Source organism: Heliconius melpomene, chromosome 13, assembly GCF_056956725.1.
Source record: "Heliconius melpomene rosina isolate 202511_hmr_F chromosome 13, ASM5695672v1, whole genome shotgun sequence".
Lineage (NCBI taxonomy): Eukaryota > Metazoa > Arthropoda > Insecta > Lepidoptera > Nymphalidae > Heliconius > Heliconius melpomene.
This window is the reverse complement of record NC_140401.1, coordinates 3,408,776-3,423,049: the sequence shown is the minus strand read 5'-3', so window position 1 is coordinate 3,423,049 and position 14,274 is coordinate 3,408,776. Positions and strand designations below refer to the sequence as shown.

Sequence of the window (14,274 nt, the reverse complement as noted above, 5' to 3'; positions counted from 1 at the left end):
TACTTAATTCTAAACTAATTTCTAAACACGCGGTGTATAAATATTTGTAACGGACGAAATTGTTTCGTGTTTTGTCTCTGTCTCGCACATTCATTGACTTGACGTTTGATAAGGATGGAATGTGTAGTATTATTACTATTATTATTTAACAAGTTATTTTAGTAATTAGTAAAGAATAATTTGATCGTGTTTTTCCTTTTTAATATCATTTATGCAAAGCGGATTTGAATTATCATTTACATAAAATATTATTTAATTAAGAAATAAAAGTTAATATCAATTGTACGTGTTAAAACGGCGCCAATTCGCCGTCAATGAACTTAACGTGAGTTGTAACAACATTAGATGTGTGTGGTTGTGCATACTTACTTCTAAATATGCTAGCTATGTAACTACATGACCCAATAGTTAGGTACTTTTAACGTATTCTGTATACCTAGGCTATAGGAATTCAATTATAATAAGTTTTAAATTTGTTATTATTAACACACCTACCGTGTTTTATATTACAAAACCATATAATCAATAAAATTTGTACATTGTTTTAATATTATTAAAGTATTTTATATAGATTGATTCTGTCTACGAGGTAGTAATGCGGTTCCCACGGCCGGTTTCGAGCGAGAATTTCAAAACGTTTAACAATGAGTGCACCACGTCTATGTGTTTGTGTTTTATCGAACGAACAAACTCGTGTGTCGTACACCATAGCCTATAAATTACAGTAATACAAGGAAATTTGTATCACAATATTAATGACTTAACAAACAGTTTTTAGATTAATTAACATTGAACAAGTTTATTGATAAATTGAAAAATAGATATTGTTAATCATATAGTATATTTATAATGAAAATTATAATTAATTATGCAGTATAATATAAATAATTAAGGTCACGGCTGAAACAATTTGGAAATGACAGTTATCATGTTATTATGTTATGTAAACAACTGATAATGCTAGTCTGTGGTGAGTGCACTCAACGAAAAAGGGACTGGCTGCAACCTGTTTTAGTGTGCGTTAGTGTCAATGTAGTAGTTTTTGTATGTGGTTATAGCATGCACACACCTGTGGTTGTTCCGTCAGCCGTTACACTCTCCCCTAATGTTAACGGTTGGTGTTAGTCGGATAAGCGAAAACAAAAACTTCCTTACCATTTTACTCATTTTCATGAAAGCCCTTTGATTGCATTTACAAGACAATGCGAAATTGTTTTGTATTATTATGAACTTACACCTAAGGCCTAAGGGAAATAAAAGTTTTTATTCTTTATTAATATTTTTGATACTAGCTAAATTATTATCTTAATTAGATCGTTACAAACTACTACTTGGTTAATTATTAATACATTTGATAATTTTCTGTTTTCAACTATGAATTTAGTTTACCTATAAAATTTCTATAGTATTTATTTCCTTATTAACTTCTATTCTATTTAACAATGAAACATTAACTTACAATAATAATTAAAAACGGGTGTAAGTTTTACACCGGAAGCAAGACCTCTGCAGTAGGGTACTCAACTTGAAGGCTCATAGGTACCTAGTTCCGTTGTTAAATGGCTTCTTAAACATTTGTTGACGTATCTGGTTTCGATATAATATATGAATATTTTATTTATATATGACATTCTTAGTACAATCTATATTGATGTCTAAAACGGAAATTAATTTTTAATTTAAGAAATGACTTCTTTAAGTACATTCATAATATATTGTATTTATGTTTAAGCTGTTGACAAATTTTAATTTTTATTATAAATAACATCATTCTTATTAAAGTAAAATGTAGCTGATGAATCTTGCTTATTACCAAGGCTGAGTCAAATACTTATTACGAAGAGAGCATTGACCCGGCAGGTGTCATCATTCTGTAAATCGCGAACAAACAACTGAATATTCAAATTGAAGGCAAATATAAAAAATATTTGGGTACTTGTTTCATTTCATTATAATACTATGTAAAAATATTCTAAACGCTTTTTAATGTAAACACAAGTAAATTATAAATCATAATTTATATTAAAAACAACTTTTATACTCTTCCAAAGTTATACTAAACTCTCATCCTGAAGTCCAGACATAATAAAATATATGAAAGTTTATACAGATAATATTTCAGTTTCCCTCCCTTTTAACAGGGAAGTAGACAGGGGGGGGGGGACAGGGGGACTGCGCCGCACATATAATCAATACGGAACCCCTCCTATTTCATCCTAGCGATGCGCGCGCAGAAGGAAAATACGTCTAAATTATTTTCGCGCCAACCAACTTTGTATAATTTTTACCTTAATGTATTAATTATTAACTTCCTACATGTATACTCTAAATACATAACTAGTCCATAGAGAATGTAATAAAATTTAAACTAATCATAATATGACAAGGTTATTTAGAAGGGAATAAGAAAAAGAAGTCGTTAGAGGCCGTAGCTAGTCTATAAATCATTTAGGAAGTTTTTTTTTTAATTCGCAATATATTATGTATGTGTGTATTTTTCATTTTTTCGCGGTAATTCTTCGCCAGCGTAGACATAAGGTAATTTGTACGAGCAGACTACAGCGAGTTCAAGGCGATAGCGCGCGGTCAGGTTCGAGGACACTAGGCGGCCCCTCACGGCGCCTCTATGGCCCCCACTATCCTTTGCTGAAAATATATCTCAAGAACTTTTGCCTAATAAAAGAATAAGAAACTGAACGAAAGCAACTTAACTCTAAAACATAAAAAAGACATATTTTACCGACTTATGTAACTTGATTCGTTTTTGTTAGAAGGTAAATAATAAAGGCGTGCTCTAAAAAAACTGACGGTCGAATTTTGCCGTTGCCGACTACCTGCTCCTTTACCAGGCATTTGCTCTGTTGAAAACAGCATTTTATATTTCAAACTAATTTTGAAACTAGGACGTGTTTAATTTTTTTTGTCATTTAAACTTTACGAATTTTCTGCTTAATTATTTTGATTGAAGTAATAGATTAATTCAGTTTTAGTTTTTTTTAATAAGTATTATTATAATTTGGCTGATAATATTCATTCATACCACGCAAGACACGTTTATTGAGAGTTGTAGACTTCAGACGGTGTTTCCTTGTCTGTTTTTTGTTATATTTTTAAACTGACAACCTACTTGTAAGCAAGTATTAAGCAGGTGCTTCAATTAACCTACTGCTCATACTACGAACAGAAACGAATACACACTTCGTATGAACTTAAAAAATAATATAGATCTATTACACACAGTCAACCGGGTTATCTAAGTGCTCGTAAGATGAAAAGCAGTTCAGAAATATCTTTTAATAGTTCCTATTTCATATCGCACGTAAGCGAGATGAACTCTAAGTAATAAAGAGCGAGTTCATGGCCCTCTGCGGCATGGCTCTACTCTGTACTGCCGAGACGGATCTACAGACATTTTCGGCCCGTGAAACATTATAACAAAAAAAGTGAATGAATAAAGTATTCATGACACGTATTCTATGCTTTATTCATTTCCTTTTTTAAAATAAATATACCTAAATTTCAAGTTCTAACTATTCATATTATTATTATAAAATAAAACTATCTCAAAATATATTTATAATATAACTCGGGGATCCCAAACAAAATACCAGCAGCTTGCTTTCGTTAGCTCAAAGGGCGCGGTATGGCGGCTGCGATGTCATTAGGGGTCGATTCACCCTCTTTCGATCTCCTATAGCCATCTCTGTCTGCCACCCCAATTTGAGTTTCTCTTTTGCCGATTTGATAAAATATATTCACCGAAATTACATGTGATGCGGAATATCTCAGCAGATGAAATTTTGCTTACTAAAATTATTTAATTAATTATAGACCAAATGTATGATAGCGATCAGTAGAAAAGGTAAATGATTAAAAAACTCAGCTGTAGACTTTGCTTCCGCACTCGTTTCGCATTCAGAATAATATTTTGTAGGTATATGTATTATGTTTATTATACAATGAGAACGCAGTTTATTTTTATGTAAATCAAGTCGCAATATTTTTTAAGAACTCTTTTAGTTTGACTTTGCAAGAATTTGCTATACATTAATCTGCACACAACTGCCCGAGCGCGGTTTTTTTTATTATTTAATTTGAAACCAATAACAACCGTGAACTCTGCGATACACTCAACAAAAGGCTGCATAACTTGAAAAACTCACGCTACACATTTAGCATCAACAAAGAGGAATGAAAGAAGAAATAAAAAAAAACACATTGAACAAGATCATTAACTTATTTCACAATACAAAAATATAGTTATTTATTTATATGACTGATATAATTTCAACATTAAAAAGTCAGCAAGTAGAATGTATTATTAGATCATCAGACGACAGAAGTAACGAGAGTTAATTTATTGAATAAGAGCAGCACATCGTTTATTGAAGTCAATTCAATCGTAGTGTGAACTACGATGGAATAGTGACGATAACATACCATCTGCTGATACCGTGCCTTTCCCATGAATTTTATTTCATGGTCCGCTACCTTTATTCCTTGGATAGTCCCTTGGCTTGTATTGTCTGCGTCTTTATAAAAAAAACATAATGACACTGTAACGACTTTCAAGATACATTTGTTTTGTTGACAATATAAGTTATGAACAAAGACGTTGTGGTTTTTAAATGTAAAGACGAAAATTCCAAAAACTAATGTAATCTTTACATCCCATACGGACCTAAATAGTCCGTTACTAAACAGTACCTGTTTACTTTCTGAGTCGAATAGTGGTTAAAATTAGCTTCTGATAGTAGATAAAACACCATCCATATATAGATGTCTTAACAAGAACACTCGGTAACGGAAGGTTATTTATAGCTTAAATAGCTCGGATAAAAAATGTGGTCCCGAAAGTTGGAAGCCTTCCGATGTACAACTCGATGAATGTTTTTTTGTATACTCGCTCACTAGGCATCACTACGAGCCATGCATTTCGGTCCAACAAATAATTTGTTGATGTAGGTCTGTAAAAATATAATTAATTTAAAATTACTCATTCGTCTTGTTAACATAATAAATTCAATAAAATTTATGCTTATGATACTATGAATTACAACACCACGCCTCCTTTGCAGTTGTATCAAAGTTATATTAATCCATTTACGAAGCTTACTTTTCGTGTCCTTTAAATGAGAACAAACGAGACGGCAATATAAATATAGACTTACTCTTTCACAACTAAGGCGCACATACCAAGAAAACAGGTTTCACTATAGAGTATAGGAATTCATTCCCATCTTCTTTTCATCACGAAAAAATGCTTGCTATTTTTGAATTAAAAAATGGCGCCAAAGTTCGACTTTTATTTTTTCATTGGACAAATGTCACTAAATGTTATTTATTTCTGTTATAGGCGTGCTTAGACATGGATTTGTACATAACCGATTCACTCCAGGACATGCTGGACATGGACATCAAAAATGAAATAGCGACAGATTTAAGCAGCATCACAGATTTTTCCGTTAGTATTTCTTGAATAAATTCATAATTAAAATGATATTTAAAAAATACACATTTGAATAATATTTTTCCTTTACAGGACTCGTTAGGCTTAAACTTTTCAGAAATGCCACCATTGTTGGATATGGATACAGACAATTCAGTCACGTGGCTCAATAACTCTTCGTCGAGTTTTGTACACAACCTCGATTTATATGGATCAGAAGCTAACGCGGTTATGGTAAATCCAAACTCCGTTATGCCTTCGTCCTTTGCAGAAACACCAGTTAAAAGTATTGTCAAGGAAGAAGCGTCCAACCTTTTACTAACTTCAGCTGCAAATAATGATCTCAACAGTAGTACGTCGCTAGCCAGTCCAAAAGAGGAAAAAAGTCACTTAACATTTTCCCCCAATGCAATAAAAGTTTCAAAAGTACAAGAACCTGAAGAACCGCCGCCTAAGAAACCAGAAGAACTCACACAAATGGTCATATACGTTAGAAAGCAAGACAAAACTGTAGTAAAAGACTTGTTAAAAGATTTAGACAGTAGTAAAGCCAAGAGTACAGCGCCAACAATAACACCAACAGTCCGAATAAAAGCGAGTCAGCCTGAGATATTGAAAGTGAACAACAAAAACTGTTCAATTTTAAATAGTAGCCAAAAAATTATACAGTCTTTAGGAACGAAAACTATCATATCGGGGAATATACACATATTGGACGCTCAGCAATCTAGAACAATTTTAGGTAATGGGAACAAAAATCAGGCAACGATTTTGTTAGATAATGCCTCTTTGAACAGTAATAGACAAATAATAAAGACTGCTGTAAACGGAGCGTTCACAGTCGATACGAGTCAAGGGAAGTACGTGAATAGCAAGGCAGTGCCGGGGGAGTTCCCTAAACCAGCGTATTCGTACTCCTGCTTAATAGCCATGGCACTGAAAAACTCTAGGACGGGAAGTTTACCAGTCTCAGAAATTTATAATTTCATGTGGTAAGTAGTTTTCCATTAAGAAAATATTTGTATTTTTAAAATATCATATTTATATAAATTAATGATTAGCATGAAATAAGTAAATAACATATGTTACGCAAAGTAGAAAATGGAAACTTTTATAACATAAGTAACTAATTTTTTTATTGATAAACTATGACCACTAAATCAAAATAGTAATTTTAAAATGCTTAATACATTTAACATTCGTGAAAACCAGAATTTACAAATTTACATACATGTAAGTAGACAAAAAATCTCAGTGTAAAATTGGACGATTTCCAATTAGAGATGGATCTCTAAGTTCCGATATTTTTTGAAGACAGATCACGAATATTGAATGTTATATATGATAGTTAAAATTGGAAATACAACCTGCATCTGTCATATTTTGTCACACAATTCTCCGCCACGATGATAAAGTCTTAAGATGTCTAAATTTATATAACATTTGATTTATTTTTTCAGTCAACATTTCCCATATTTTAAAACAGCGCCAAATGGATGGAAAAATTCTGTACGACACAATCTTAGTCTAAATAAATGTTTTGAAAAAATAGAAAAACCCTCGACAAATGGAAGTCAAAGAAAGGGTAAGCCAACTATATTAACTATAAACAATAATAACTGTGCATAAATAGTATATACTACTTTGTTTTCACTTCACGCTGTATCCCACATAACACAAGGTAGGTAGAGGGAACCTAATGAACCTAGTCTTAATCGAAATAAAACATAACTTATTACACGTCAGAAATAACATGTTATCTATTACAGGTTGTTTATGGGCCATGAATCCATCAAAAGTTGGTAAAATGGATGAAGAAGTGCAAAAATGGTCGAGGAAAGATCCGCAAGCTATCAAGAAAGCTATGATTTATCCAGGTAATTAAATAAACTAAATATAGTACAAATTAATAAGTTGCCCTTATGGTGCAGCGGCACAGCGTCTGCATTTTTTTATTTAAAAGAAAAATTTTTTTGTGTTAGCTCTAAAAATATTTATAAGTAATTGAAATATAATACTCCGTATTTGCTTACCACCATTCGCAGCCAATGACTGAGTCAAGGATTACATGTCGATTTTAGTAAGGAATCTTAATACTCATATAAGTTTCAATTCTTACTTGAATAATATAGTTTATGAAGTCGTTTTTGTAACTGAATAACATAATCACGAGTATGTATTATATAGAAATATTTGACAATAAAAAAAATCATATATAAAAGAAAATTGCCAAGAAATATACGAATTAAGGTTCTCGTGATGCAGCGGCACAGCCTGACCCGACATAAACACGACGACGACGGTATTGGATTCGATACTAATGAATTATTTTTATTTCCTCGCTATGTTTTGCCACTCGACATACAATGTTTCGGAAAGGTACTAGGTTCTCTCTGCCGACACTGCTATTTGCAGACTACAAGCAGGCTAAATTATGATTTATATAAAAAATATTATATGATAGTTTCAAAGACAATTTTTTAATAGTATTCCATTTACAATTTAAAATAAATTTGAAAGTTGACAGTGATTATAATTCCAACATCTATCCCATAACAACAAATAAACAAAACGATGACCCACCAACTAAAATCCCACGAAACATTCCAGAGAGTCTAGAAGCATTGGAACGCGGTGAGATGAAATATAGCGGCTTCGGCAGCGACAACGAGGTGGACGACGAAACTGAAGCAGAGGTGGACGCGGACGTCGAGATGGACGACGTGGAGATAGACCCCGAGGTGAAGGAGGCGGACGAGGACACGGTTATTGAACAGGTAATTATTTACTTATAGAGTTTTAATAATATCGAAATTTCATGAATCTGATGGATTGTTTCTTTGATTTTTGCTTACTGAAGCTATTTTGAATTGCATTTGTCATAAATATCATAAGAAAATATAATCTACAAAACTTTTGTCGTTTATGCTTCAAGGAAAATTAGTTAGTTTCTTAATAGTTCCTAATAATTTTAGTGAATTAGCTCTAGTAGTAGCGAAAGGTAGATCACAGCTAAGTCGTTGCTTCTAATCCTGTGTATTTATAAATCCAATATAAATTCAAGAATATTTGGTGACCACGTAGATCATCTATAAATTGAATATCTCTATATTTTTCACTACTCGCGGCCTCTGCGAGCGAGATAACTACTCATATGTTCAGTCGCTCATGCGCCCGTAGTTCATTTGGCCATTCATACACAACTTACTGACTTATTTACGAGACTACCTGTAACGACTCACTCATTCTTAGTCATTTAGAATATTCTGTTCATTCAGATTAGATAAAGAGATTTCTTTCTAATAAAAGTACTTATTCATCAAACTTTCATTTAATGCTATATAAATGCAGTGTCAAATTGCTTATTATATTCAAATAATGATTTAAGTTAGCAAAATAAACAATATAAATTTAAATAAAATGATTCACATAGCATTTGCTTCTCCGCATGCGTAAAATAAATAAACATAAAACTATAAGTAAACAATATTAAATAAATGTACGAAGGTTTAAAAATATTTGGGATGCCATTTGCTCGACTACAGTGAAAGTAAAGACGTTAAAAAACATTTTTACGAATGTTAATTTGTAATAATAATGAGTTCTTCGTTCGGGCGTCATTCCCATTCATTCGGGAGAATGGATTATTTTCATTAGGCGGTGCGTGGTGCGTCTTAACACTAGTTTTTCACCTACCACCCTTCAAGATGATGGATACGGCGTGAAGTTAAAAAAAAGCGAAAATATATGTTTTTTGATTATACTGCAATATGTGGGATAAGTGGTTGACATTGAGCTTGCATTACATCCTCAGTGAGTGACCTCTGCAGAATGCAAATAAGATGATAGCTAATATTCAATGTCAAGGCATAATGTCAACTTAACGTTTTTTTTTACTTGGGTTCTGTATTAAAAAAGAGACAATAAAATCACTTTTTTTCTATATTTTTTAATATACTTAATAAAATTCAATTGACCGAATGAGCAGGAAGTTAACAGCTATAACTGGTTCTTACTTTATACATCTGCCTTACAAAAGGTGTGTACAATAATACAAAATTGTTGTCTGCACCTTTCGTCCAAATTTAGATATATTACTTGAGTAAATAACATATGCCTTCAGTAATCAAATTATGAGTGCAATGAAAAATAATTATATCCCAAACTTTACTTTTATTTTTCATATACGTATATTTTTTATATGGATTTATTTATAGTTACTATTTATTGATTCTAAAAAATATTGAACGTAATTTTCAATAAGTACTTTATAATCAATAGCAGAATATTGATACAAAATTTTCTCTATCGTAAAAATATGAAGACGTTCTTATTTATTATTTACATGCATCTGTGAAACCAAATCAGGAGATTACGTCAGTCATGTTTGTTTTTGTTAATTTTATAAATCCCATATCATCAATTCACTGTGAATTTTGCGATAACATGAAATTACTTTAGAATATAGTATGACAACATTTAAAAACGTTATTTAAATAAGAGCTTTAATAAAAAATAAATTTCATAAATATTATTACATAAATATGAGCAATATAAACAATTTTTTGAAACTATATTTTTTTTACTCTAATTCGCTGTTGCTGTTATAACACATACAGGAGACGAGTCAGGGGAACCCAGCATTCCGGCGTTCCATTCCTCACTTTTTGCCAAATTTTCGATACATTGCGGCGGAACTCAACGACGCGCCTTGTTGTCTTATTACCAGTGCTAGGAAATGAAAATAATTATTTCACCCGATTAGGAATCGAACTCTCAGTTGTCACGTTCACAATCACAAGCTGTGCCACGACAACCATACTAGTTTCTTATATAACATCTTTTTCCCAGGAAATATCAGATCAAGAGTTAGAAGTAGAAGAGGTTGAAGGTACGGGCATGGTTGGAGGAACATACCGGTTGTTGGCCACCGGTTCATCAACACTCACGTCTTATATGAACGAAGAGTCGGGAGACGATATTAGTGATGTTGAGGTATTGTTTTTTAAATGTTATTACAAAATTTAAAACTTAAGGTTTATATTAAACCTTAATTTGTTATGCGAGATTTTTATATGAAGTGTGTTAACTTGATTATAAATAAACTCCGTCTTGGTTTAGTATACAATATGATTTAAATCGCTGGTTTAATGTCTATTATAATTACATTTGAATGTGGATTTGTAAGTTTAGACTATTGAGAAAAGGTGTAAAAATGCTAGAGGAATACGGAGAAGTTTTTTTTTCTTTAATTTTTTATTTCTAAAATTAACTCCGCTTAAAATGTAATTTATTAATTAAAATTTCTTCTTTACAGGTATTGGATCAGTCGTACGAAGAGATCGACATAGATGTAACGAAACCCGTCAAATTTGATTTGTCCCTCGCAGAAAATTACAGAAGTAAGTATCCCATTATTTATAAAATTTTAGTATTAGGTAACTACTAACTAACGTGGCTCTTTTTATATATTTTATATCACTGAAATTAGTTCTTGTCATTAAAGTACTTTCAGGTATTATTGGTTTTTTTTTGTTTTTAATTTGATTTATCCATCTTACAGATTAAAATAATAATTGAGTCCTCATCTTATTATACAATAAAATATAAACGTATATATCGTTTACTCGTAAACTGTAGAAAAATACTATCGCTTATAAAATTATTTACTTTTATTTTGCTTATATTTATATTCAATCTTTTGTTTCAGTCCATCCGGCGAAAAGAGCGAAAACCAGTTTCATATATCAACCAGTGACCACACAAACACACACAAGCAGGCGGAAAACTCCACTCGTCAACCGAATAGCTCTAGTTTAATATAAAATACGATTATAATCAATATCAAATGTATGGGCTAATAATTAATTCATAATTGTATCTTTTCTTTTTAACTTTGTTGCTAACTTCAAATTTGTATGTGGAAAACAATAAATATATAATATGTAGAGATGTTATGGAGCTCCGTAACGTAACTATCGGATATCTGAAATAAAAAAAAAACATTTGTATCCATTATAAAAGTTACATATGATTTCGGATATAAGCAACTTCTACGTGAGACTTGTTATGGCAAAGTTTTTCTGCACTAGAGCTCAGTATGGAATAGTATACGAAATTATACTAAACTAACGGATTATTAGAAGTAATTTTATATCTGTAATCGAAACCGATATAAAATTCTTCTTATATACGTATCTAGATCAGAAATATTACATCCATAACATCCTCTACTTATACTTTATATTATAGTAATAATATGCTGACGAAATGCCTTATATTGTTATTTTTATAACAGTAGCATTTTTTTTAACTATACACTAAGGCATTTAGTTACTATATTCTTATAAAACATCAAAGTTGATCCAACGGCGTTGAGTTCCGCCACTCAACACTCAACTATTTCGTATTATTGAAATGGGTCGTCAACTCATTTAATTTCAAAGTCTGTAACTGAAGTTAGCATCATAGTTAGGTATGTATGTCCACCTTGTTTAAGTGTACCATTCTAAAAGAAATTACAGGAACCCTTTGTGATTTGTTACTTTTGAAAAATATGTAGTTTTAATTGTCAATGTGTCAATGACTTGATCTAAATCATGTCTTATTATAAATTTTTGTTCATCATTAACAAAAAAATATAACAATCATGAAGTAGATTTTTTTTTATACAATTTCAATTGCTGTTGCCAAAAAATACTATAGTTTGTTAAGCTACACACTTACATAAAGCGGACTATACTTTTAAGGATATTGGTAGTGTTAGACAATGCGTGATAAGTACCAGATAAGTGTATTTACGACGAAACACTCGTTACATATCGTACACTGTACATTTTACTATTAAGCACCGCACAGTATAATTATTATTATAATTTTTCTTTCGTGTTTTATAGTTAAAATGGTTGAGACCATTTTCAGTACAAAACGTGTATTTTGCTGCTCTACTCATATGTTTTTTTATAAAAAAATATGAATACAGTAGCAAGAGCCATAGCGGGTATATTAACTAAAGTTCCCACCGCTTGTACATATTTATTTTATTGTGTGCATTTTTATTTTATATGTTGACGCTGGCAGCTTTCTCTCAGTATGTATGCACAAATTGATTCTGAGCCTATCATAAGTCAAGTCAGTGACGAACACTGTTAAAAGTAAAAATAAAAATATAAATTATATATAATATATATGTATTTCAATTTATTATAAATAGATCTCAATCAAATTATATGAATAATTAAAATATTTTGTGGTTCACAAATTCAAATGAAGGGCTTAGATTTAATTTGAATTCTTGTATGTATTTAGTAAGCTTTCCCATACTTTAGTTCTTGTAAGATAATTATAATATTAGAAGTAGTTCGTTTTTCGGTTCATTAGTTATGTGATAGACATAGACGGGAGAGCTATTTAGTTAATAATTATAAAATTATCCTTTTGTATAATTTAATATGCAAGTTTCTCAATAAATTTATATTGTAAATCTATTACATATTTTAGTATATAATCAGTTTGTTTTTGTAACTGAAAATACTTAAAAAGGAAACGAATTTTCTGAATATATTGATAAGTAGAAACATTTTTTTCGAATTGTAATTTGTAATATTATGTGATCCTGCTATTTTTGTTTTTAAGGATTTTTCTTTGTGCTCGGATAATTTAGATTTTAATTGTGAACTTTACCTTGCAATTAGAATGATTGGGTAATATAATAAACGTCAACTTCTAGATACGAACATTCGGTAAAGTTAGTAGAATCGGTTGTGACTTAGTTCGGTCCTAAGTAAGATAGGTACCTGAGGAGACGGTTTTGTGTTATATTTTTTTATTACCTTGGAACTATAAGCAATATGCAAAAGGTTTAAACATGTAAATTATTAAAAGTGTTCATAGATCAAAAATCAATGTTAAAATATTAATGAAATGTGTAAAATGAGTGCAGTCCTAAAATATAGATTAGATTTAACTGTGATATCATTATTGTTCACAATAATTTGTTAATTCGAATTTGTAGTAAGAAATATGTACGCATTCTTTTTTGTTGTCAAAATAAAAAGTAAACTAATAAATAGCTCCTTCCATGTCACAGCAATAAAGAATGTCTATATATTTCTTTAAATACGCACTTCAAAAACATAGGTTTATAAAAAAATGAATTGAAATAAATCAACTTTAAACTAGGAACCTTTATTGTAGAGAAAAAATAAAATTTTGTGTGCGTCCATGTTATTGCTAACTGTAATAGAAAACAGTTAAACTTATTTCATATTTACTGAAAAAAGTTTGAAATTCTCAGAATAATAAATTACTGTGAAACATTCTTAAGTGTGGAATGAATGGAATGTTGAAGTTGACTGTCAGTAGAATAAATAGTTTGAAGAAATTGTAAAAGAGCAGTACTATTTAAGTGCACGACTTAGTCTTATACACATTTTAGGTACTTTATAATAGACTTCGATTTAGTGTGCAATTCTGTAAATATTTTCTTATTTTAGTTATCTAATTAGAAGACCTTGCTTATAATTTACTAACGCTTTAATATCAAGTTAAGTACTAAGATACATATAAGTAGTAATAGATTTCTTACCATTTATAAGGTAATAAAGTAACTTAACGCCCATAATGTTCACAATAGCCAAGTAGTCTTAATTGCTTTGTACCATAAAACAAAAAAATGTATTTTTCCACTGCCAGTATTTCAACATCCATATTTAATGTGTAAGTTTAGAAAATAAGGGTAGAGGATAATTTAGTTTTGTAGAATTAGACAAGCTAAGTTGAATGATTTTTAATAATTTTTTGGTAATAAAAATTAAATGAATATA

At 30.7% G+C, this 14,274-nt stretch overlaps 1 protein-coding gene across 3 annotated transcripts in view; it reads left to right on the top strand.

Moving 5' to 3' along the window:
- jumu (Forkhead box protein N4 jumeau) overlaps positions 1 to 14,274 on the top strand; it is a 15,147-nt gene extending 873 nt beyond the window's left edge. For all 3 annotated transcript variants that reach the window (XM_085196535.1, XM_085196533.1, XM_085196536.1), the window contains exons 2-9: positions 5,357 to 5,464; positions 5,543 to 6,441; positions 6,910 to 7,034; positions 7,219 to 7,326; positions 8,060 to 8,226; positions 10,301 to 10,444; positions 10,767 to 10,851; positions 11,160 to 14,274. In XM_085196535.1, coding sequence (XP_085052661.1) covers positions 5,369 to 5,464; positions 5,543 to 6,441; positions 6,910 to 7,034; positions 7,219 to 7,326; positions 8,060 to 8,226; positions 10,301 to 10,444; positions 10,767 to 10,851; positions 11,160 to 11,269 — 1,734 coding nt within the window. In that variant the 5' untranslated portion in view covers positions 5,357 to 5,368 and the 3' untranslated portion in view covers positions 11,270 to 14,274. The remainder of the gene's footprint in view (positions 1 to 5,356; positions 5,465 to 5,542; positions 6,442 to 6,909; positions 7,035 to 7,218; positions 7,327 to 8,059; positions 8,227 to 10,300; positions 10,445 to 10,766; positions 10,852 to 11,159) is intronic.